The 16,235-nt window shown below is 40.8% G+C and overlaps 1 protein-coding gene across 1 annotated transcript in view; it reads right to left on the bottom strand.

Annotated features, from left to right (window-relative positions):
- Positions 1 to 1,012: 1,012 nt before the first annotated feature.
- Positions 1,013 to 16,235, bottom strand: part of NUCB2 (nucleobindin 2) — a 30,105-nt gene continuing 14,882 nt past the window's right edge. Inside the window, exons 5-13 of the mRNA XM_083409282.1 lie at positions 13,899 to 14,002; positions 10,155 to 10,340; positions 9,444 to 9,534; positions 8,351 to 8,409; positions 7,597 to 7,689; positions 6,965 to 7,054; positions 5,461 to 5,631; positions 4,393 to 4,474; positions 1,013 to 3,627 (exon numbers count right to left, since the gene is read on the bottom strand). Of these exons, the coding sequence (XP_083265408.1) occupies positions 3,503 to 3,627; positions 4,393 to 4,474; positions 5,461 to 5,631; positions 6,965 to 7,054; positions 7,597 to 7,689; positions 8,351 to 8,409; positions 9,444 to 9,534; positions 10,155 to 10,340; positions 13,899 to 14,002 (1,001 nt within the window). The 3' untranslated portion in view covers positions 1,013 to 3,502. The remainder of the gene's footprint in view (positions 3,628 to 4,392; positions 4,475 to 5,460; positions 5,632 to 6,964; positions 7,055 to 7,596; positions 7,690 to 8,350; positions 8,410 to 9,443; positions 9,535 to 10,154; positions 10,341 to 13,898; positions 14,003 to 16,235) is intronic.

Genomic DNA, 16,235 nt, shown 5'->3' on the forward strand with positions numbered 1-16,235 from the left:
AGCTGGGGAGACAACAATGATTAAACCTGGGAATTTCACCATGCAAACCATGCCTGGCATCACCGAGTTCTGATCTGAAAACTTTGCAGGATAGGAATTTTGCCTCTTACCAAGGGAAGTGAACAATCTTTGCCAAGCTCTCTGTCCCCATACAAAAACAGTAACCATGTCTACTGAGAAGTCAGCACTCGATTTAATGGGGCTTACCCCCAGGCAAAGGGGATGCGGGTGGCGCTGTGGGTAAAAGCCTCAGCACCTAGGGCTTGCCGATCGAAAGGTCGGCGGTTCGAATCCCCGCGGCGGGGTGCGCTCCCGTTGCTCGGTCCCAGCGCCTGCCAACCTAGGAGTTCGAAAGCACCCCCGGGGGCAAGTAGATAAATAGGGACCGCTTACTAGCAGGAAGGTAAACGGCGTTCCGTGTGCAGCTCTGGCTCCCCAGAGCAGCGATGTCATGCTGGCCACGTGACCCGGAAGTGTCTCCGGACAGCGCTGGCCCCCGGCCTCTTGAGTGAGATGGGCGCACAACCCTAGAGTCTGTCAAGACTGGCCCATACGGGCAGGGGTACCTTTACCTTACCCCCAGGCAAGTGGTTAGCATTGCAACTTGGTAATACTTTTTGTGTCATAGTTTTTTTATACTTGGGGGTGGGGGAAAGTCCCAAGCATAAGATTTGTTTATAAAACAAACAATTGAACAGAAGCTGCAGATTCATTTTTAATGTTAGATTAGTAATACTATAGGAATCTTATTTTAATTCTTCCAGATACATTGGTTGTGTCTGATATCATCTGCATTCAGCATGGTCATAGCCTCTTATAAGCATTTTAAATTATGGAGTAGTTTGAATAGCCTGGCCCATACACAGCCATGACTGTGCCATATTTCCTTGTAGAACGTGGTTTGGCTCACAGTAGTGATAAACGAAACACCATAAATTCTGTATCCTGAACATTTTTAAAGCTTCTTGATTATAAAATGCAATAAGCTTTTGGAATCATACTGCAACCCAACTTTTTATTTTTGTCATGTGATTTTATTTATAATCTTAAAAGAGGGATGTATGCCACATAAAATTTAATGACAGAATGCTTTTTTGGTCTGTATATACTTGTGAGGCTGCGAACAAAATACAGAAGATAACTTTCCAACAATTGTATTAGGTGAGCCTCAAGCAAGGATCACAACCTGTATTTAAGCAGCTGTCTAATGTACTGTTTCAAGTAAAACTGTAGAGAAATAGCCTTCCTCCGGGAACTTCTTTTGATTCTCATGTAGGGTCTCCTGTATGGGTAAAATGAATTAGGTCATGGGTATCAGTCCAATAATCCTGTTCCATCGCACCTTGTATATAATCCAACTAGGAAGGCACTATGCATGGTTGCAGTTGCCTGTGCTGGCTCTTCTACTGGCCATCGTGGGCTGTGGAAAAAGAAGTCTAGGGCTACAGAAAGACAATTCAGCCTATAGATCAGAACTACATTGCCATATTCATTTCAGGACCATAAAAAGGAAAGAGTGGCTGACACCGAGCAGGAGTAGGAGATGACAAGAAGCAAGAAGGCAAAATTCAGTTAAGATAATGGAACTTGAAAAAGGGAAGCACAGGACTGGTTCATAGGCCACTCTGACCATGGGCTGGTTCCATGGAAAGGCTGCCCACCTGGCCTCTTTGACTCCAAGAAGCCACCTGTGAGTATTTGCTATCTGTTTTGAGATGTGCTCATATTATGACATTTGTGGTTTTATTAAAGGAGAATTTGGTGCATGGCAGTAGTCACACACTACCGGTTTATCAAGGGGAGGGAGAAAACCTGCACAGGTTTTTTCGAGTATCCACTACATGCTTAACAGTCTTAAACAAACTGTGCGCCAAATTCTCCTTCCCTAACTTTTGTATAGGGAAGGCCTGCCTTTCATTTTATCTCTGCAAATATAAATAATTCTGTTATAGCAAAATGGCCAATTTCCTGGAAACAGAAATCATTACAGTTGTTCAATATTTTAATAGCCACCTCCTATTTCTGCCCCATCAGCACAACCATCAGAAAAAAATACTGTCCTAAACGAATGTAGTTTTCACACCTCATTTTTAAATACTTTGTATCCAGTCTTAATGCCACTGTCATTCCATTTGCTTCAGTAGTCTTTGAATCAAAATTCAAGTAGGAATAACACGGGAAGAAAGAATGTCTTTAGGAGTCATGTTCAAAGGATAAACTGGGTTTCAGCTGTAATGAACTGGATGCTTGTTTTTGAGCTAAAATGGTAAAGAACTCTTAAAGCCATGTTGCTCTTAGCCAGGTTCACAGAAAAACAAAGGGTTATGTGGAGAAACTTGAATTATTATTGAAGATGCCAGTTCAGGCTTCCATGAAAATATCCACATCTAAACTGCATGCCTTTTAACATTCAGGTAATCATACCCAGTGTTAATTAATTTTAGCTTAAACTCAGAATGCAGCTTCTGAGAACTGCTGTTTGTAACATACTGGTGATTTTCAAAGGAGTCGTTTACAGCAGGAGCCAAGCTGTTTTGTCCAGGAAAAGACAATGAGAGGTCTTTGCTCATTCTGCAAATATACTTTATCATCAAAAGAGCTCGCTTTCATAGCTCATAAAGCGATAAATGCAACTGGCATATTATGAAAGGAAGTAGGACAAAAGTATCTGCTTCATAGCTGACTTGCAGGGGATGTAGCCAGCTGACACACTGCATTCGGTTTGCAACAATACGGATGGTTAAATCAATACACTTCAAATTCACTATTTCTGTTGAAGGCTTCTTATACTGGCATTCCTAGGCACATTCACTATTGCCTATTACTCGCTGCTGCAATTAGACTTCCCTTTTTATGTGCAGAATTTATTGAAATCAGATCACAGGTGGTTTCTATTCATTTGTCTCAAAGACCAAAGAGATTGGGGGGGGGGGGAACCCACCCTCATTCACTACACCATCCTAAATTCCTGCTTTCCATTGTTGGCACTTTTAGGAAAATATTGTCATAGACTTGTGTCTTGATCAAGCAAACTTCCACTTTACACCCACCGACAATCAAGACTGTCGGCATCATGAACATTTACCAAAAAAAGTAAAAGATTTGTGCCTCTTAGCTTTTCCCTCATCAGTGAGTCTTCTGGCAGATTATAAAACATATTTAATTTAACCATGAAGTAGGTGGAGATTTTCCAAGGCACAAATGATGGACAGCCAGCCAAATTACATTGAAGTCAAACAATAATGTTTTCCTGAGGATAAAATCTGGATGATATCCTTAAATCTAGTTACAAAATTAGAATATTTTAATATACCCTTCTCACCTGAAAGATCGGCAGCTTTATAAACCTGCCTTGTATCATTTGTGCCTTTGAAAGTCTTCATGAATCCAATGATTTGAAATGGGGATTTTAAGCTCAATTCCCAATTTGTTTTTACTTCTCTGGCCACATCCCCTCCCACTTCTCTCCCAAAACTATGGTACAAATTTGAGGCACATGTGGTTAAGGGTGAGACTGAACGTGATCTGATCCTGCAGCTGTTTCTTGTACTGGTATGCTTCCTGGTGGTAAAGGCTGACTGTCTCCCGCAGGATGATTTTGAACATTTCCAACTGGTTGTGATGCAGCTGTAACACAAAATACGAAAAACAAAGGTTAGTTCTGTTGAACAATTACCTGGTCATCCAAATCTCAGAAAGTGTGGTTTTACATATTATAGTAGACTCAAATTTTACATGGGGCTTACATTACAGGGGGTTATGAATAAAGCTGAAATCACATATAGTCAAAACATCCCCAAAGGTTATTAGAGCAGAACTCCACATATTTATGATACTAGATATTTTTTTCCTTGCATAAAATCACCTTTCAGAGAACAAAGAAGGTCTGCAGTATTTGCTTGTTCATTTATGTGCAGTAAGATTTTATAGCTCCATTTTCAATGGTATTTTCAATTTCAATGGTATTTTCCATTTTCAATGGCTCTCCTTTATGAAAATGCATCTTTCCCCCCCCTCTCACATACAAAGACACACTTGCCCAAATTATATCTCTCTCTTTCATGTACAGCTGCTAAGAGATATATTTGGAGTTTGTATGAAAGGTGCCCCTATTTCATAGTAAAACATGATAGATTCTTTCATTTGAATTATCTGGCAAGGAAAGTATTTGGCTAGAGGTTCAGTTTCAGGCATCCAAGTGTTCAAACATGTTACATTCCAATCTAATGGGTTGGAAGGTTCCTTCTCTTATTTGCAGTAGAATATTAAGTGCCAAGCTATAAATTTGGTTCTGAATCGCACTGTGGGCATAAATAGATTTTCTCACATGCAATGAACACCATCATAAATAATATGTGTGTGAGAGAGAAAGAGAATAATTAATTTACATACGTGGCTGGAATTTTAGTTCTCCACCTGGTCCTGAAGGAGGATGTCCTTGCTGCAACTTCTTCTGTTCCATTTGTTGGACAGCCTGTTGGGCAGTTACAAATGTATGTGGAATGAAATGGAAAATAGGTAATCCAAGGTGTATCGAGGTGTTAATTTCATGCAATAAAGCTATATATATATATACGTTCATATCTTTGAATATGAACATCCATACAGTTCTTGTGTATCACAGTAAAGTCTGCAACAAAATGCTTTCTTAAATAAACTCAGCTTTGCATGGATTCTTCTTTTCTCTGGAACAAATCCTCCCAAATCCAATAATCTAGTTCAGTATTATGCAACATGAAGCAACTTTACAGTTCTTTAGCACAGAATATCACCATCACGTTATACTGCTGCTAAAAAAAATTGCACTGGCTGCAAATTAGCAACCAAGCTATTTTTAAGGTGCTGCTATTGGTACAGGTACAGTGGTGCCTCGCAAGACGAAAAGAATCCGTTCCGCGAGTCTCTTCGTCTAGCGGTTTTTTCGTCTTGCGAAGCAACCCCATTAGCGGATTAGCGCTATTAGCGGTTTAGCGGCTATTAGCGGTTTAGCGGCTATTAGCGGCTATTAAAGGCTTAAGGGATTAGCGGATTAGCTGCTAAAAGGCTATTAGCAGCTTAGTGCCTTAGAAAAAGGGGGTGGGGAGCGAAAAAAAATCACAGGAACTCGCAAGACATTTTCGTCTTGCGAAGCAAGCCCATAGCAAATTCGTTTTGCGAAGCACCTCCGAAACGGAAAACCCTTTCATCTAGCGGGTTTTCCGTCTTGCGAGGCATTCGTCTTGCGGGGCACCACTGTACTGGTATATAAAGCCCTATGCAGCTTAGGACCACAATACCTAAAAGATCACTCCAACCTTTCGAGGTCTGGTATATCTGAGCAGCAGATCCAGCTAACATGCATTCCAAAGACAGTATACTTTCAGAACAAGAAATGATAATTTGTTCTGTTCTTACTAAACAGTAAATACAATGAATTCCGTTTCTATAACCAAAGGAAATTTGCAGCTATTCAGATGGTACCTGCTGGAGTTCTTGTCTCTGAGCTTGAAGGTGGTCATGTTGTCTCTGCAGTTCTTCTTTCCTTTTCTGAAGTTCTAGTGCTTGCTTGTTCAGTTCATCTTCTTGCTGGGAAATATGACTTTCAAATTCCTTCAGATCGTCTTCAGTGAAGACCTGTTGTTGGTCCAGGGTCTTAAAAACAACAAGAATGAAACACAAACCCCTCAAAGAAGGTTCAATGTTGAAAAAATTAAGAAGCAATTCATAAATTATTCTATAGACCCACCTTTTGAATATGTGTGCAAGATACAATTGATGAGCCAAAGTTTTGATAAAGAGAAGCATTTTACACTAGCTAAATTCTTACCAGAAAGGGGGGGGGGGTAGAATAGCAAGGTTCCTCAAGAGCCCCTCCTTTTTCTAACAAGTTCCTGATCTTTGTCCATGCACAATTTACACACCTTGACAGGAACTTGACTTTGAAAAGACTAAGGGTCTGCCCATTGGAGTGATAAGGAAAATCATCAGCCTGCAGCATTACCTAGCTTTTCCCCACAAGAGGGTCCACACAGGACCTCCTGCCAGCAGAAAACTCTCCCCGAGAATCTTCTTTATAGGAAGATCTGTGCTTCTTAAAGACGGTTGACAACATCAGACTTTCAAGAAGTGATCATTTGCTGAACAGTGCACACACAATACAGGAGCAGTATGCTCACACTTTTTGGTGCTGTATGTTTTCCTCTGCTCCTCCCCATCCCACCCCACCCCACCCCCACCTTCCTACATACATAAGCCGTGCTCCAGAAAGTGCCCCCCCTTTGTTTTAATGTATTTATGTGAGGAATTGGGGGGGGGTTGGTTGGTTTTGGGTTGCTTTGGGTTGCGCCTTGAGCAAGATAAAGCGACTAACAAATTTAATAAATAATAAGAATGGAAATCTGCTTATGCATATGGATTGTATTTGTGGTAACTGCGCAATTATCTGCTCTATGCTGCTGGGCTTGAATTTCCCCACACTCTTTCTCACTTAACGTGAAATGCAACAGAATCTTGTTTGCCAAAGAGAACGCATTCTGTGCTTATAGAGATATTGCTGTAAGGAAGACAGCTTCCAAGCATACATGACAGCGTTACAGCACTTAACAGTTTTCTCAGTTTCTTTCAGGATCTGGGAAGAAATGGCATAAATCTGACTTTATAAAAAAGATAACACAATTCTCCCTCTGTATTTCCAATATAAATCACTGACTGCTTTGTTCAAAGAATACTGCAGTCAAAATGCCTGTGCTTATTCTATTTCAAACGCCTGCACAAACATTAAGATTGTCCCATAAAGTAGCTTATGCACAGTGTCCTTGGACTCACTGTTCAGATTTTATTTTGATAAAGTTGCTAATAATTAAGCACAGATAAATACAACAAAGAAAGGGGGAAGAGAATCAAAGGCTTGAGACAAACTGACTACTTGTGGTTTGGGTCATGATGGTGGTTGCAGCATGTTCTACTTTAAAAATGGCAGGATTACCTCCCAGCTTTCTGGCTCCAAAAACTCTTTTTTCTCTGTAGCTCTCAAGAATTCTTCCAAAGTCACTAACCGGTCCTTGTTGATGTCAACCTTTTATAAGAGGTACAAGTGGATAAGCACACTTTAGGTACTTGCATTTGTATTCAGCTTTTCAAAAGATTTTCAAAAGATACAGTATTTTAATGTTACAGCACAGGCACCACATTATTCTGAGGGGGAAATGATGACTGAAAACAAAGTCTTCAGTGTGGCCAAATGAATTCCCCTCCTACGCACTCACTCACAGCATAATCCAATGCATGTTTACTCAGAAGTAAAATACTATAAAATGTTACCAAGCAACTGTGTGTATTTCCTCCAGTCCTAATTTTTTAATGTCTAAGGGTCGGAATGCATTAGTGCCCAACACAAGGGACATTGCCATCCTAGTGATAACATTTTAGAATTGCTTGTTACTGTGTCTGTCACCATCCTTATGTGAGAATTTCATATTCCCACCAGCAGCTGCCTGGAACAGACCAGGGATATAGAAACATTAGGGTGTGAAATGTGTGTGCGCGTGTAATGAATGTGGTAACAGCAGGGTTTTGCCTACTACAATTATTTATAAAAGAGTGATGTTTTGGCCTCACCTCATTCATGACATGTTCTCTCATTCGTAGCCTCTCTTCTTCCATTTCTACCATGTCATCTTCTTCATTTTTGGGATCATAGACTTTCTCTAGCTAAAACAGAAGCAAATACATCACTGAACTTAAAGAATATGCTTGAAACAGATTATCCATCCCTGTTATTGCTTAACTATATAAATATGTCGAATAGAGTTGGCATCTGTTTTCAAATCAAGAAATTACTGCTTTTTATGCTAATATAAAATACATATTGGTACATAATCAGTTTGAATTGAATCGAAGTCTTTTGGTTTATCCTCTTCAGACTTTCCAAATTTTGAATTTACCAAGACATTTGGGCATTGGTCCACTCTGTATGTACAGATATGTAAAACCCCCTTGCATTTCTACGCCTAGACACTGGAAATATGCATGCCAGGTAGCTAGTCCCAGCCTGAATATGAAATCAATAGCTAATTTCGTAAATGGCATCAGTTCCTGGTATGAAGTTTTTATGTTTTGCCCTTGCATCTATAGGTTTTAGCAATGGACTTTCAAAGTTTTGAAAGCAACTATCTCATATTGCTCCCTGCTCCAGAATATATGGTTTTTCCTTGAATAATTGACCTGGTTTTTTTTAAAAAAAATATTTAGCCTTTAACACATCTTTGGTGAATACATAAATATTACCAGTGCTGCCATTTTTATATAGACAGAAGCCCTTAAATATCAACTAATTGTAAGGAAGAGTTTCCATGTAATGTGCATCACATACCTCTTTAGTAAACAGGGCTTCTAACTCCTGCTCATCCAGAAAATGATCATTATTGACATCTATAAAAAGTATAATGCCAACTTGATTAACATCTATATCTAACAAAATATTTTAGCACAACACATTTATTTTTCTATTCAGCTACTGACCAGACTGTTGCTGTTGACTATTTGGTTTTGTGTTCTATTACCAAAGAAAATCTAGAGGCATTGACAATTCTGCTCTTCAGGCTTCCACTCTTTTATAATGAAATTCGAAACCAAAATATAGCTCAAAATAAAATCTTAATACATAAATAGCCCTTGAATATATTCAAAATTCATACATTGCCTCTCTTTACCCTTCTCCCTTGATAAGCTTGACTTTTAATAATTAACTTTTGAAGCAAGGGCCTGTTAAACAAGGGTGTGAACATCCATGACCTTTGTAAGATTTCAGTGCCTAACTGCTGTTTAGAAATTCTTGGTGTTATTTAACTTAGAAAGGAATTAACTATCTGTCTCAGATACTATTCTTTATATGTATCTGCTTCAGATCTGTCCAGCCCTGCACATTTGTCACAACACCATAATGTTGATAAAGTCACTTTGCCACACACAGCCATTGTGCAACTCTAGGGTGCAATAGCAGGGATAAATAGAGAACAGAAATTGAAACAGAACATTGCCATGAGTTTTAAAAATACAAGGCAAGCTGAAAATGAATCTAAGTTGCAGTCCTTCTTCAAAACATTATTATTTCTTCCTCAGTATGGACTCCAGACTGTTGAGGTAAATAGTGCCAGAATGAAAATAAGTACAACAAGCCCACCAGTTATGGAAATTGTTGTGTTACAAGGACCTATACACATGTAAATAAACTCCAGTACAAAAGGGACACTCCAATGTGAAAATGCTGAATTAGAACTCAACTGTCTGATAAATTCTATCACCTCAGCCCTGATCTGCATAATGGGATTTTACCCTACTACCGATGTTAATTTACTTAAGATTCTTTGTTGTCACATGATGAAGGTATTGCTCCAGAGAAGGCAATCCCAAGAGTATCACTCAAGTTGCTTAATTTTTTACCAGGAAAAAATTATGCTCCTTACCATGCAACTTGAAAAAAGTCTTTGGATCGAAATCATTGGGGTCCAGTCCATCTGCCTCCTCCCACACCTCTTTCAATTGGTCTTTACTTCCCTGTAAGTTGATCAGAAAAAGCAATAATGCAAATGATTAGATAGACAGTTCTTGCAACCACATTGTGCCAAATAAATCCATATTGCCTTTCTAAAAAAAGCTTCAAAATCTAGTTATTCCCCCCCACACACACACACTGAAAAGCACACATCTATCATCCATTAATGTCAACATCTTCAGTAGGAATTCCTAAATTGTCAGCAGAGGTGATAACAAAAATGAAACAATATGTTACACATGGTCAAGAACCATTTGGATCATTCTACAATGCCACTCTTATTAACAGATGGGCATAACATAAGGGGAGGTAGAACTTGGTCAGGTTCTATTCCCCATAGAAGAAGTTGTCATGAAAGCTGCAGCTCAAACATGTATTAGAAAAGTTTTCAAAGGAAGCACAGATCTCAGTCCCTTCTCATAAATGTAAATCAAATAAGAAATGGCTGGAAAGGAAGCATATAAAATGATATTTCAGTTCAGTAAAGTCCTGCCAGTTCAATAACCAAACCAAATTTAACTGTACCTATAAAGCATATCCCACTACTTTTATTTATTCTCCTTTTAATGCATAACGCCTGAATACACCTTCACTATATGGTAGACACAAACCATGTGCTTACAGGATGGTTAACTTTGGGGTGATTACTGTGCTTTTTCTTCAGTTCTTCATACTTAGCTTCCTCTTGTCGTCTCTTTTCTTCATCCAGTGTTTTTAAATATTCTCTTCTTTCATGTTCTTTCATCATCTCATATTTCTTAAACTCCTCATGACGAGTCTTGTCATAGTTTTCTAAGTCACTTGTGGCCTACAAATTAAAAATCAATTAAGAATACTGTGTTTTTTGACCACTGCAATATGAAGCACAAAATACTTCTTTTATCCAAGCTTTGTGTGTGTCCCAGCAGTGGGTCTGAGGTCATGCTGAACAGCTGATATACCGTATTTTTTGCTCTATAAGACTCACTTTTTCCCTCCTAAAAAGTAAGGGGAAATGTGTGTGCATCTTATGGACCAAAGGCAGGCTGCACAGCTATCCCAGAAGCCAGAACAGCAAGAGGGATTGTTGCTTTCACTGCGCAGCGATCCCTCTTGCTGTTCTGGCTTCTGAGATTCAGAATATTTTTTTTCTTGTTTTCCTGCTCCAAAAACTAGGTGCGTCTTGTGGTCTGGTGCGTCTTATAGAGCGAAAAATACGATACTTCACACTCTTTCCTTCCAATTTACTTATGAAAGGAAAGCGTATATGAAGTGGTTTAATATCTGTCACTAACAATTGAAAAACCACATCAACTCAAACAATAAGATATGCAACACAGAAAATCCAGGGAGTTAAGCAATGGTAAAATTATAAGAGAGGCAGAGTCGCAAAGCTGATTCCACAATTTTGTGGGCCCCTTATACAACAGTCAACTAGTGTGCCCCCAACCCGAAATGTAAAGATATAGCCAAAAAGAAATAAAACTTCAAAGTTATCGCACCCTGACCACCAGTACCATTGACCAGGCACTGCCTTTAAATGAGGACAGGGAGCTAAGCTGCCCAACGCAATCTTTTTTGAAATGATCTGCCACCACTACATCAATGAGGAAACTATTAGTTTTGTCTTTTTCCATTAACATTTGAGTGGGCTCCTGCAAAGCTGGGAGTCTCTGGTGGCTTCCTGGCCATCCAGTGCTCAGGGCTGGACAAGCTGATCCTGACTGGGTGAGTACTATAGCACACCGGAGCCAGTGGCGTCTCAAGGGGGGGCAGGGTGGTGGTGCACCCTGGGTGCCGTGTCTCGGGGGTGACAAGAAGGCACCCCGTGGGGTGCTCACCCTGCCGCCCCCCGGGCGCGACGGCACCAGCAGCTGTTGCACCACCGCAGCCACATGTGAAGGATCCTCCGTTTGTGGCTGCAGCCGCGAGCGGAGGATCCCGCCACTGTCTGTACGGCGCCTGAGCGGTACCGGCGGCAAACGGCTACATACAACGCATGCACGGTGTCACACGCATGCGCGGTATGTAGCGATGCCACACATGCGCTGTAACGTAGTGGTTTGCCACCGGTGCCGCTCGAGCGCCATACGGATGGTGATGGGATCCCTCTGTCGCCACTACAGCCGCAAGCAGAAGATCCCTCCGCCGCCACTGCAGCTGCGAGCAGAGGATCCCACCAACGTCCGTACCGCGCTCGGGCGGCGCCGGCGGCAAACCGCTATGTACAACGCATGCTTGGTGTCGCACGTATGTACGTAGCAGTGCCGCACATGCGCCCTACACAGCGATGGCACACATGCATTGTATGTAGCAATGCCACGCATGCATCGTTCGTAGCAGCGCAACACGTGCGCAGCCAGCCGTTTGCCCCGCCCTGGGTGTTGGTTAGCCTTCGTTCGCCCCTGACCGGAGGTTAAAACCCTTTATTTGAATGAATTTTTGCACTGCTTGAAAAACAACACACACTCTCAGGTAAACTGCTTAAGAACTGTGAAATGTGTCACTTAATGAGAAGCATACCTTTACTGATTGCCTCTGCTGTATCAGAATTACCTTAAGTGTACAGTACAAAGCAATTCAATATACAATTGCCATCAACCCCAGCCAGCATGGCCAAGTGTCGGGTGTGTTGGGAGTTGTAATTCAGAACATCTGCTGGGGACCAAGTTGGAAGAAGACTGGGCAAGGTGAAAGGTATTTATATATATGCATTTAATTTCACCATACCAGCTCCAGACTGATAAAGCTGAGGAATCAAAAAGTTGGACCTCTCAAAGATTCAATCCCAGAATGCTCTCAGATCTTACTGTGGCTTATTGTCCATCTGGGCATAGCTGGGGCCTCCACCACAGCAGAACCATCCCCACCAGTGGCTCCTGTAACTGTCCATCATCTTAACCACCCATCTTGCAAGTCATTAACATTGGAGGGATCGCTACTGGTCCATTATTTCTCCTCCCAACCAATCAACAACTGGAGGAGGGAGCTGGTAAGCCCAAGGCTTGCTTAGGCTCATTCCTACTTGTTAATGTTGTACAACTAAACTATGGTTTAGCATAACCCGAAAATGCAGCTGACTATGCCAGTAGTGCCATTCTGATTATGCTTCTATCCATTTTTCTACAGTGGTTCTCACAGTCATTCTTCAAGAGCAAACTCAGTCCCATTTCCTCAATTCTCTATTTGCTTAAGGAAAGTGTGCTAACAATGAGTCACCCGGTGGAAATCTCACTCAGCTATGAACTCACTAGGGGGAGCTAAAAATTCACTATACTCACTATACTCAGCCTCGCCATCTGCAACTTCATAATAATAATGTGGTACTAGTTATTTTTAAAGGGTTGTTGCTAGCATTAGCGAAAGTGCACCTCAGATTAATAACGGTTTCAGGTTAAGAAGGGACCTCCGGAACAAATTAAGTTCGTAACCCGAGGTACCACTGTATCTGTAAGGCTTTCCCTCCTCTGACAGTTGTCCTTCCCAATTATTTAGTTAAGCAAAAGGGCCTATTTGGTGTTTTTGTGTCTGCAATACTGTTACCCTCCCCAGGCCTTCAGGAGAGGATGGACTGCAAATCTAAACATACTTTTCAATTTCAAAAACAGAGCAAGCAGCTTTAATTGGCTGATTCATTAGCTCAGGGATGGGGACCTGGTGGTCTCTCCAACTGTTACTCATTGGAGCTGCAGTCCAACAACATCTGGAGCATCACAGGTTCTCCACCCCTGCTTTTGATCTATGGGGACCAATTTTGATCACGTTGGGAAACACCTGCTTATATTTTGATTCCATCAAGTTTAATGTGGAAAAAAGAGAGAATGAAAAATGCCCTTTTTGAAGATGGTGTTGCAGCTTTTGTTTATTTATTTGTAAGTTTCATTTATTTTTTGCTACTTCAAAAGAACCTATCTTTAGGTTTTGGCAAAATGCAAATCAGTTAAAGCAGTTAACTAGTTAAAAGACAGGTGATTAATCAACGCAAAACTAGTTAAAATCTTTTGTACATATCCAAATACACTTACATAAAATTGCTAAAGGAATCAGAGAAGAAAATTTGCCAGTATTAGCTGGCAAAGGTCAAAAGAGCGCTCAATTTAAAGGCTCTGTAAAAACCTTCAAAGATTGCTTATGTTGGCTTGGGGATGCAAGTCGCATGAGGCACTATGAGAAAAATGAGCAGACTGTTTTCAAATGCACATAAATGTCTCCTGTGGCACAATATTACATTACGGAGCCAAATGGGATTCTCAGACTATGACTCTTGAGGTAACTATGAAAGTTATTCAAAATGGAGGCAGGGGAGGGAGAAAAAGTAGATTCCACTAAAGAAAAATACAGCAGTAGCAGCAAGCAAGCATCTGGAAAATATTTGCTCAACACTTACAGCTTTGATTAGCATGTCTAAATCTTTAGCTTCAAAAGTGTGAGGGTTGTCGTGGTTCAGATGCTCAAATTGTTTGAGAAGGAACTGATGGTCTATGCCAGAATCTAAAAACAACCCGTACAAAGACAGAAATGATTTAACTACATATATCAATATATATTGGACAACAGGTTAAGTTTCCTGGCACTGCATGAGGGAAGAAACATATTTTAAAAACACATTTATATGCTGCAGCCCTCAAGAGCAACTCAAGGATGGGCTTTAGCCAAAGTAAAATGAATATTGACACTCAAAAGGACACAACTGTCAAACTGTTGAGAGATTACACTATAATTTTAATAGGCAGAAACTAAAATGCATACTATAGCAGACATACACTACAACTATTCTGCACTTAAACCAGTTCCAATATCCATCATTTCCTCTAATAGCAAATGTTAGTTACTTAGGTGTTAGTTTGGCAGCTAAGCAGATTGTCACTCAACTAACCTACAAATAAGGTGGCAATTTCCACATACTCCAGGGACACAAAAGTATAGAATTTCTGAAGTAAAATTAAGAGGTATTTAACTTAAAATAAAAAGTAACGGGGGGGGGGATCCGGGGGGGGGGGCGAATCAGCGAGGACTGAGCATGCTCAGCAGTTTACAAAAGCCATGGAATGGGGAGTGTCATTTGGAAAAGAAAAAAGTGTTAGTCTCCTTGAGCCGCCTAACAATGGCTAGTATTCTGAAGAAGTGAAGGCCAGTATAATGCAACTATGGGTCAGGTGCAGATATACTGTTCCCCAATAAAGAGAGTTAGGAAATCCAGAAGCAGGCTGTGATAATCTGTACTGCCTTCACTAGCATCTTCCTTTCTCCCTTAACTATATTATGTTCTGGCTATTTCCTGCTAAATGGACTAGGCTTTTTTGTTAAACCGTCTTCAAACACTAGTTAAGATGAGGCCCTGCTCTGCAGTGTAAGAGAGAGGAGAGGGAGAATTCACACAAATGAGCAAGGCTGCGGGGGAAGCATGTGGGTAAAAGACAGAGTAATATTATGTCTGCACCAGCCTTGAAGGCTTTAGATTCTAAATTAATTCACTTTGAATTTGGCAAGGTTGGAGGGAGCACAGCTTGGGTGTGAAATGATTGGTGGGCGGGAGGGAGATCCAATGGCTTTCTGAAACGTGACACAATTCTTACAAATAAAGACTTCTATCTTTCTTTGCATAGAACCCTCATGTTGATCATCGTATGCACATACGCATCATATGCACATATGTATAAAGGTGGGATAATGTCCCAGGTAGTGGATTTCCAGTTGCCCAGCAAGACTTTCGCTTCCTTTTCTATCCCTGCTGCCCCCATGCAGATTTTGGGTTATGCAGGGGACAGGGGAAGCGGGGTGGTGGTGGAGAGGAATGGGAAGTCCCACCATGTGTGCAGAAGTCTATTCTATTCAAGAATGGACACAACTGGATGCCCCCCACTGTGTATACATCTACAGAGGTGATTGCATGTTTCCCCCTCTATTCTGGCATGTTGGATAGCTCAGTCAGTAGAGCAACAGACTCTTAATCTCAGGGTTATGGGTTCAAGCCCCATGTTTGGCAAAAGATTCTTGTATTGAAGGAGTTGTACTAGACGACCCTCGTGGTCCCATCCAGCGCTACAATTCTATGAAATGGCTCTCAGCAAGGAACGTTTTAAATATCACTAACTGCAGAAACTGCTAACCAGGAAAATTATTATTAATATTCCTCTCACTATCCAAATAATTTTGCTGTTTGAAAGTCTGCTTAAACAGTGGACTTTTCTTTTTTAAAGTAGAAGCAATATTTCATTAAACAAGACCCAGCAAGGTAAGTCCAGCTGTGTGTGGAGTTTAAGAGCAGAAGCACTTCTTTTAAACTCCCCCCCCCCATCCCAAACCTTCCTAATGCTTGCTGAGCAGAATTGTGATTTGCTCTGGTGTGCAACAATTCAGATTATCTTTCTACCATGAACACAGTGAAAGCAGGTCAAAGGGGGGGGGGGGGGAATCTGTAATGGATAATCATGTGAACTGGCCCTAACTGCTTTAGAGAAGAATGAAAACTGTTTCATGGACTAGATAATCTATCTTCATAAAGCCTGGCCTTACACTCTATTCCCCTGAAGCACCATTTACTGCTGATTGAAATGTAAGCATTTCAAATGCTGCAGAGAACAGGCCAGTCATCCAATACAGTATATCCATATTTCACATTGCAAAACATTTTCTTCTCCCTATTTCTACATACTACACCTGAAAACAAGGACAGCGGCAACAGAAAAAAGATTTTGCACAAATTGTGTGTGTGTGTGTGTGT

Source organism: Podarcis tiliguerta, assembly GCF_965153285.1.
Source record: "Podarcis tiliguerta genome assembly, chromosome: 1".
NCBI lineage: Eukaryota > Metazoa > Chordata > Lepidosauria > Squamata > Lacertidae > Podarcis > Podarcis tiliguerta.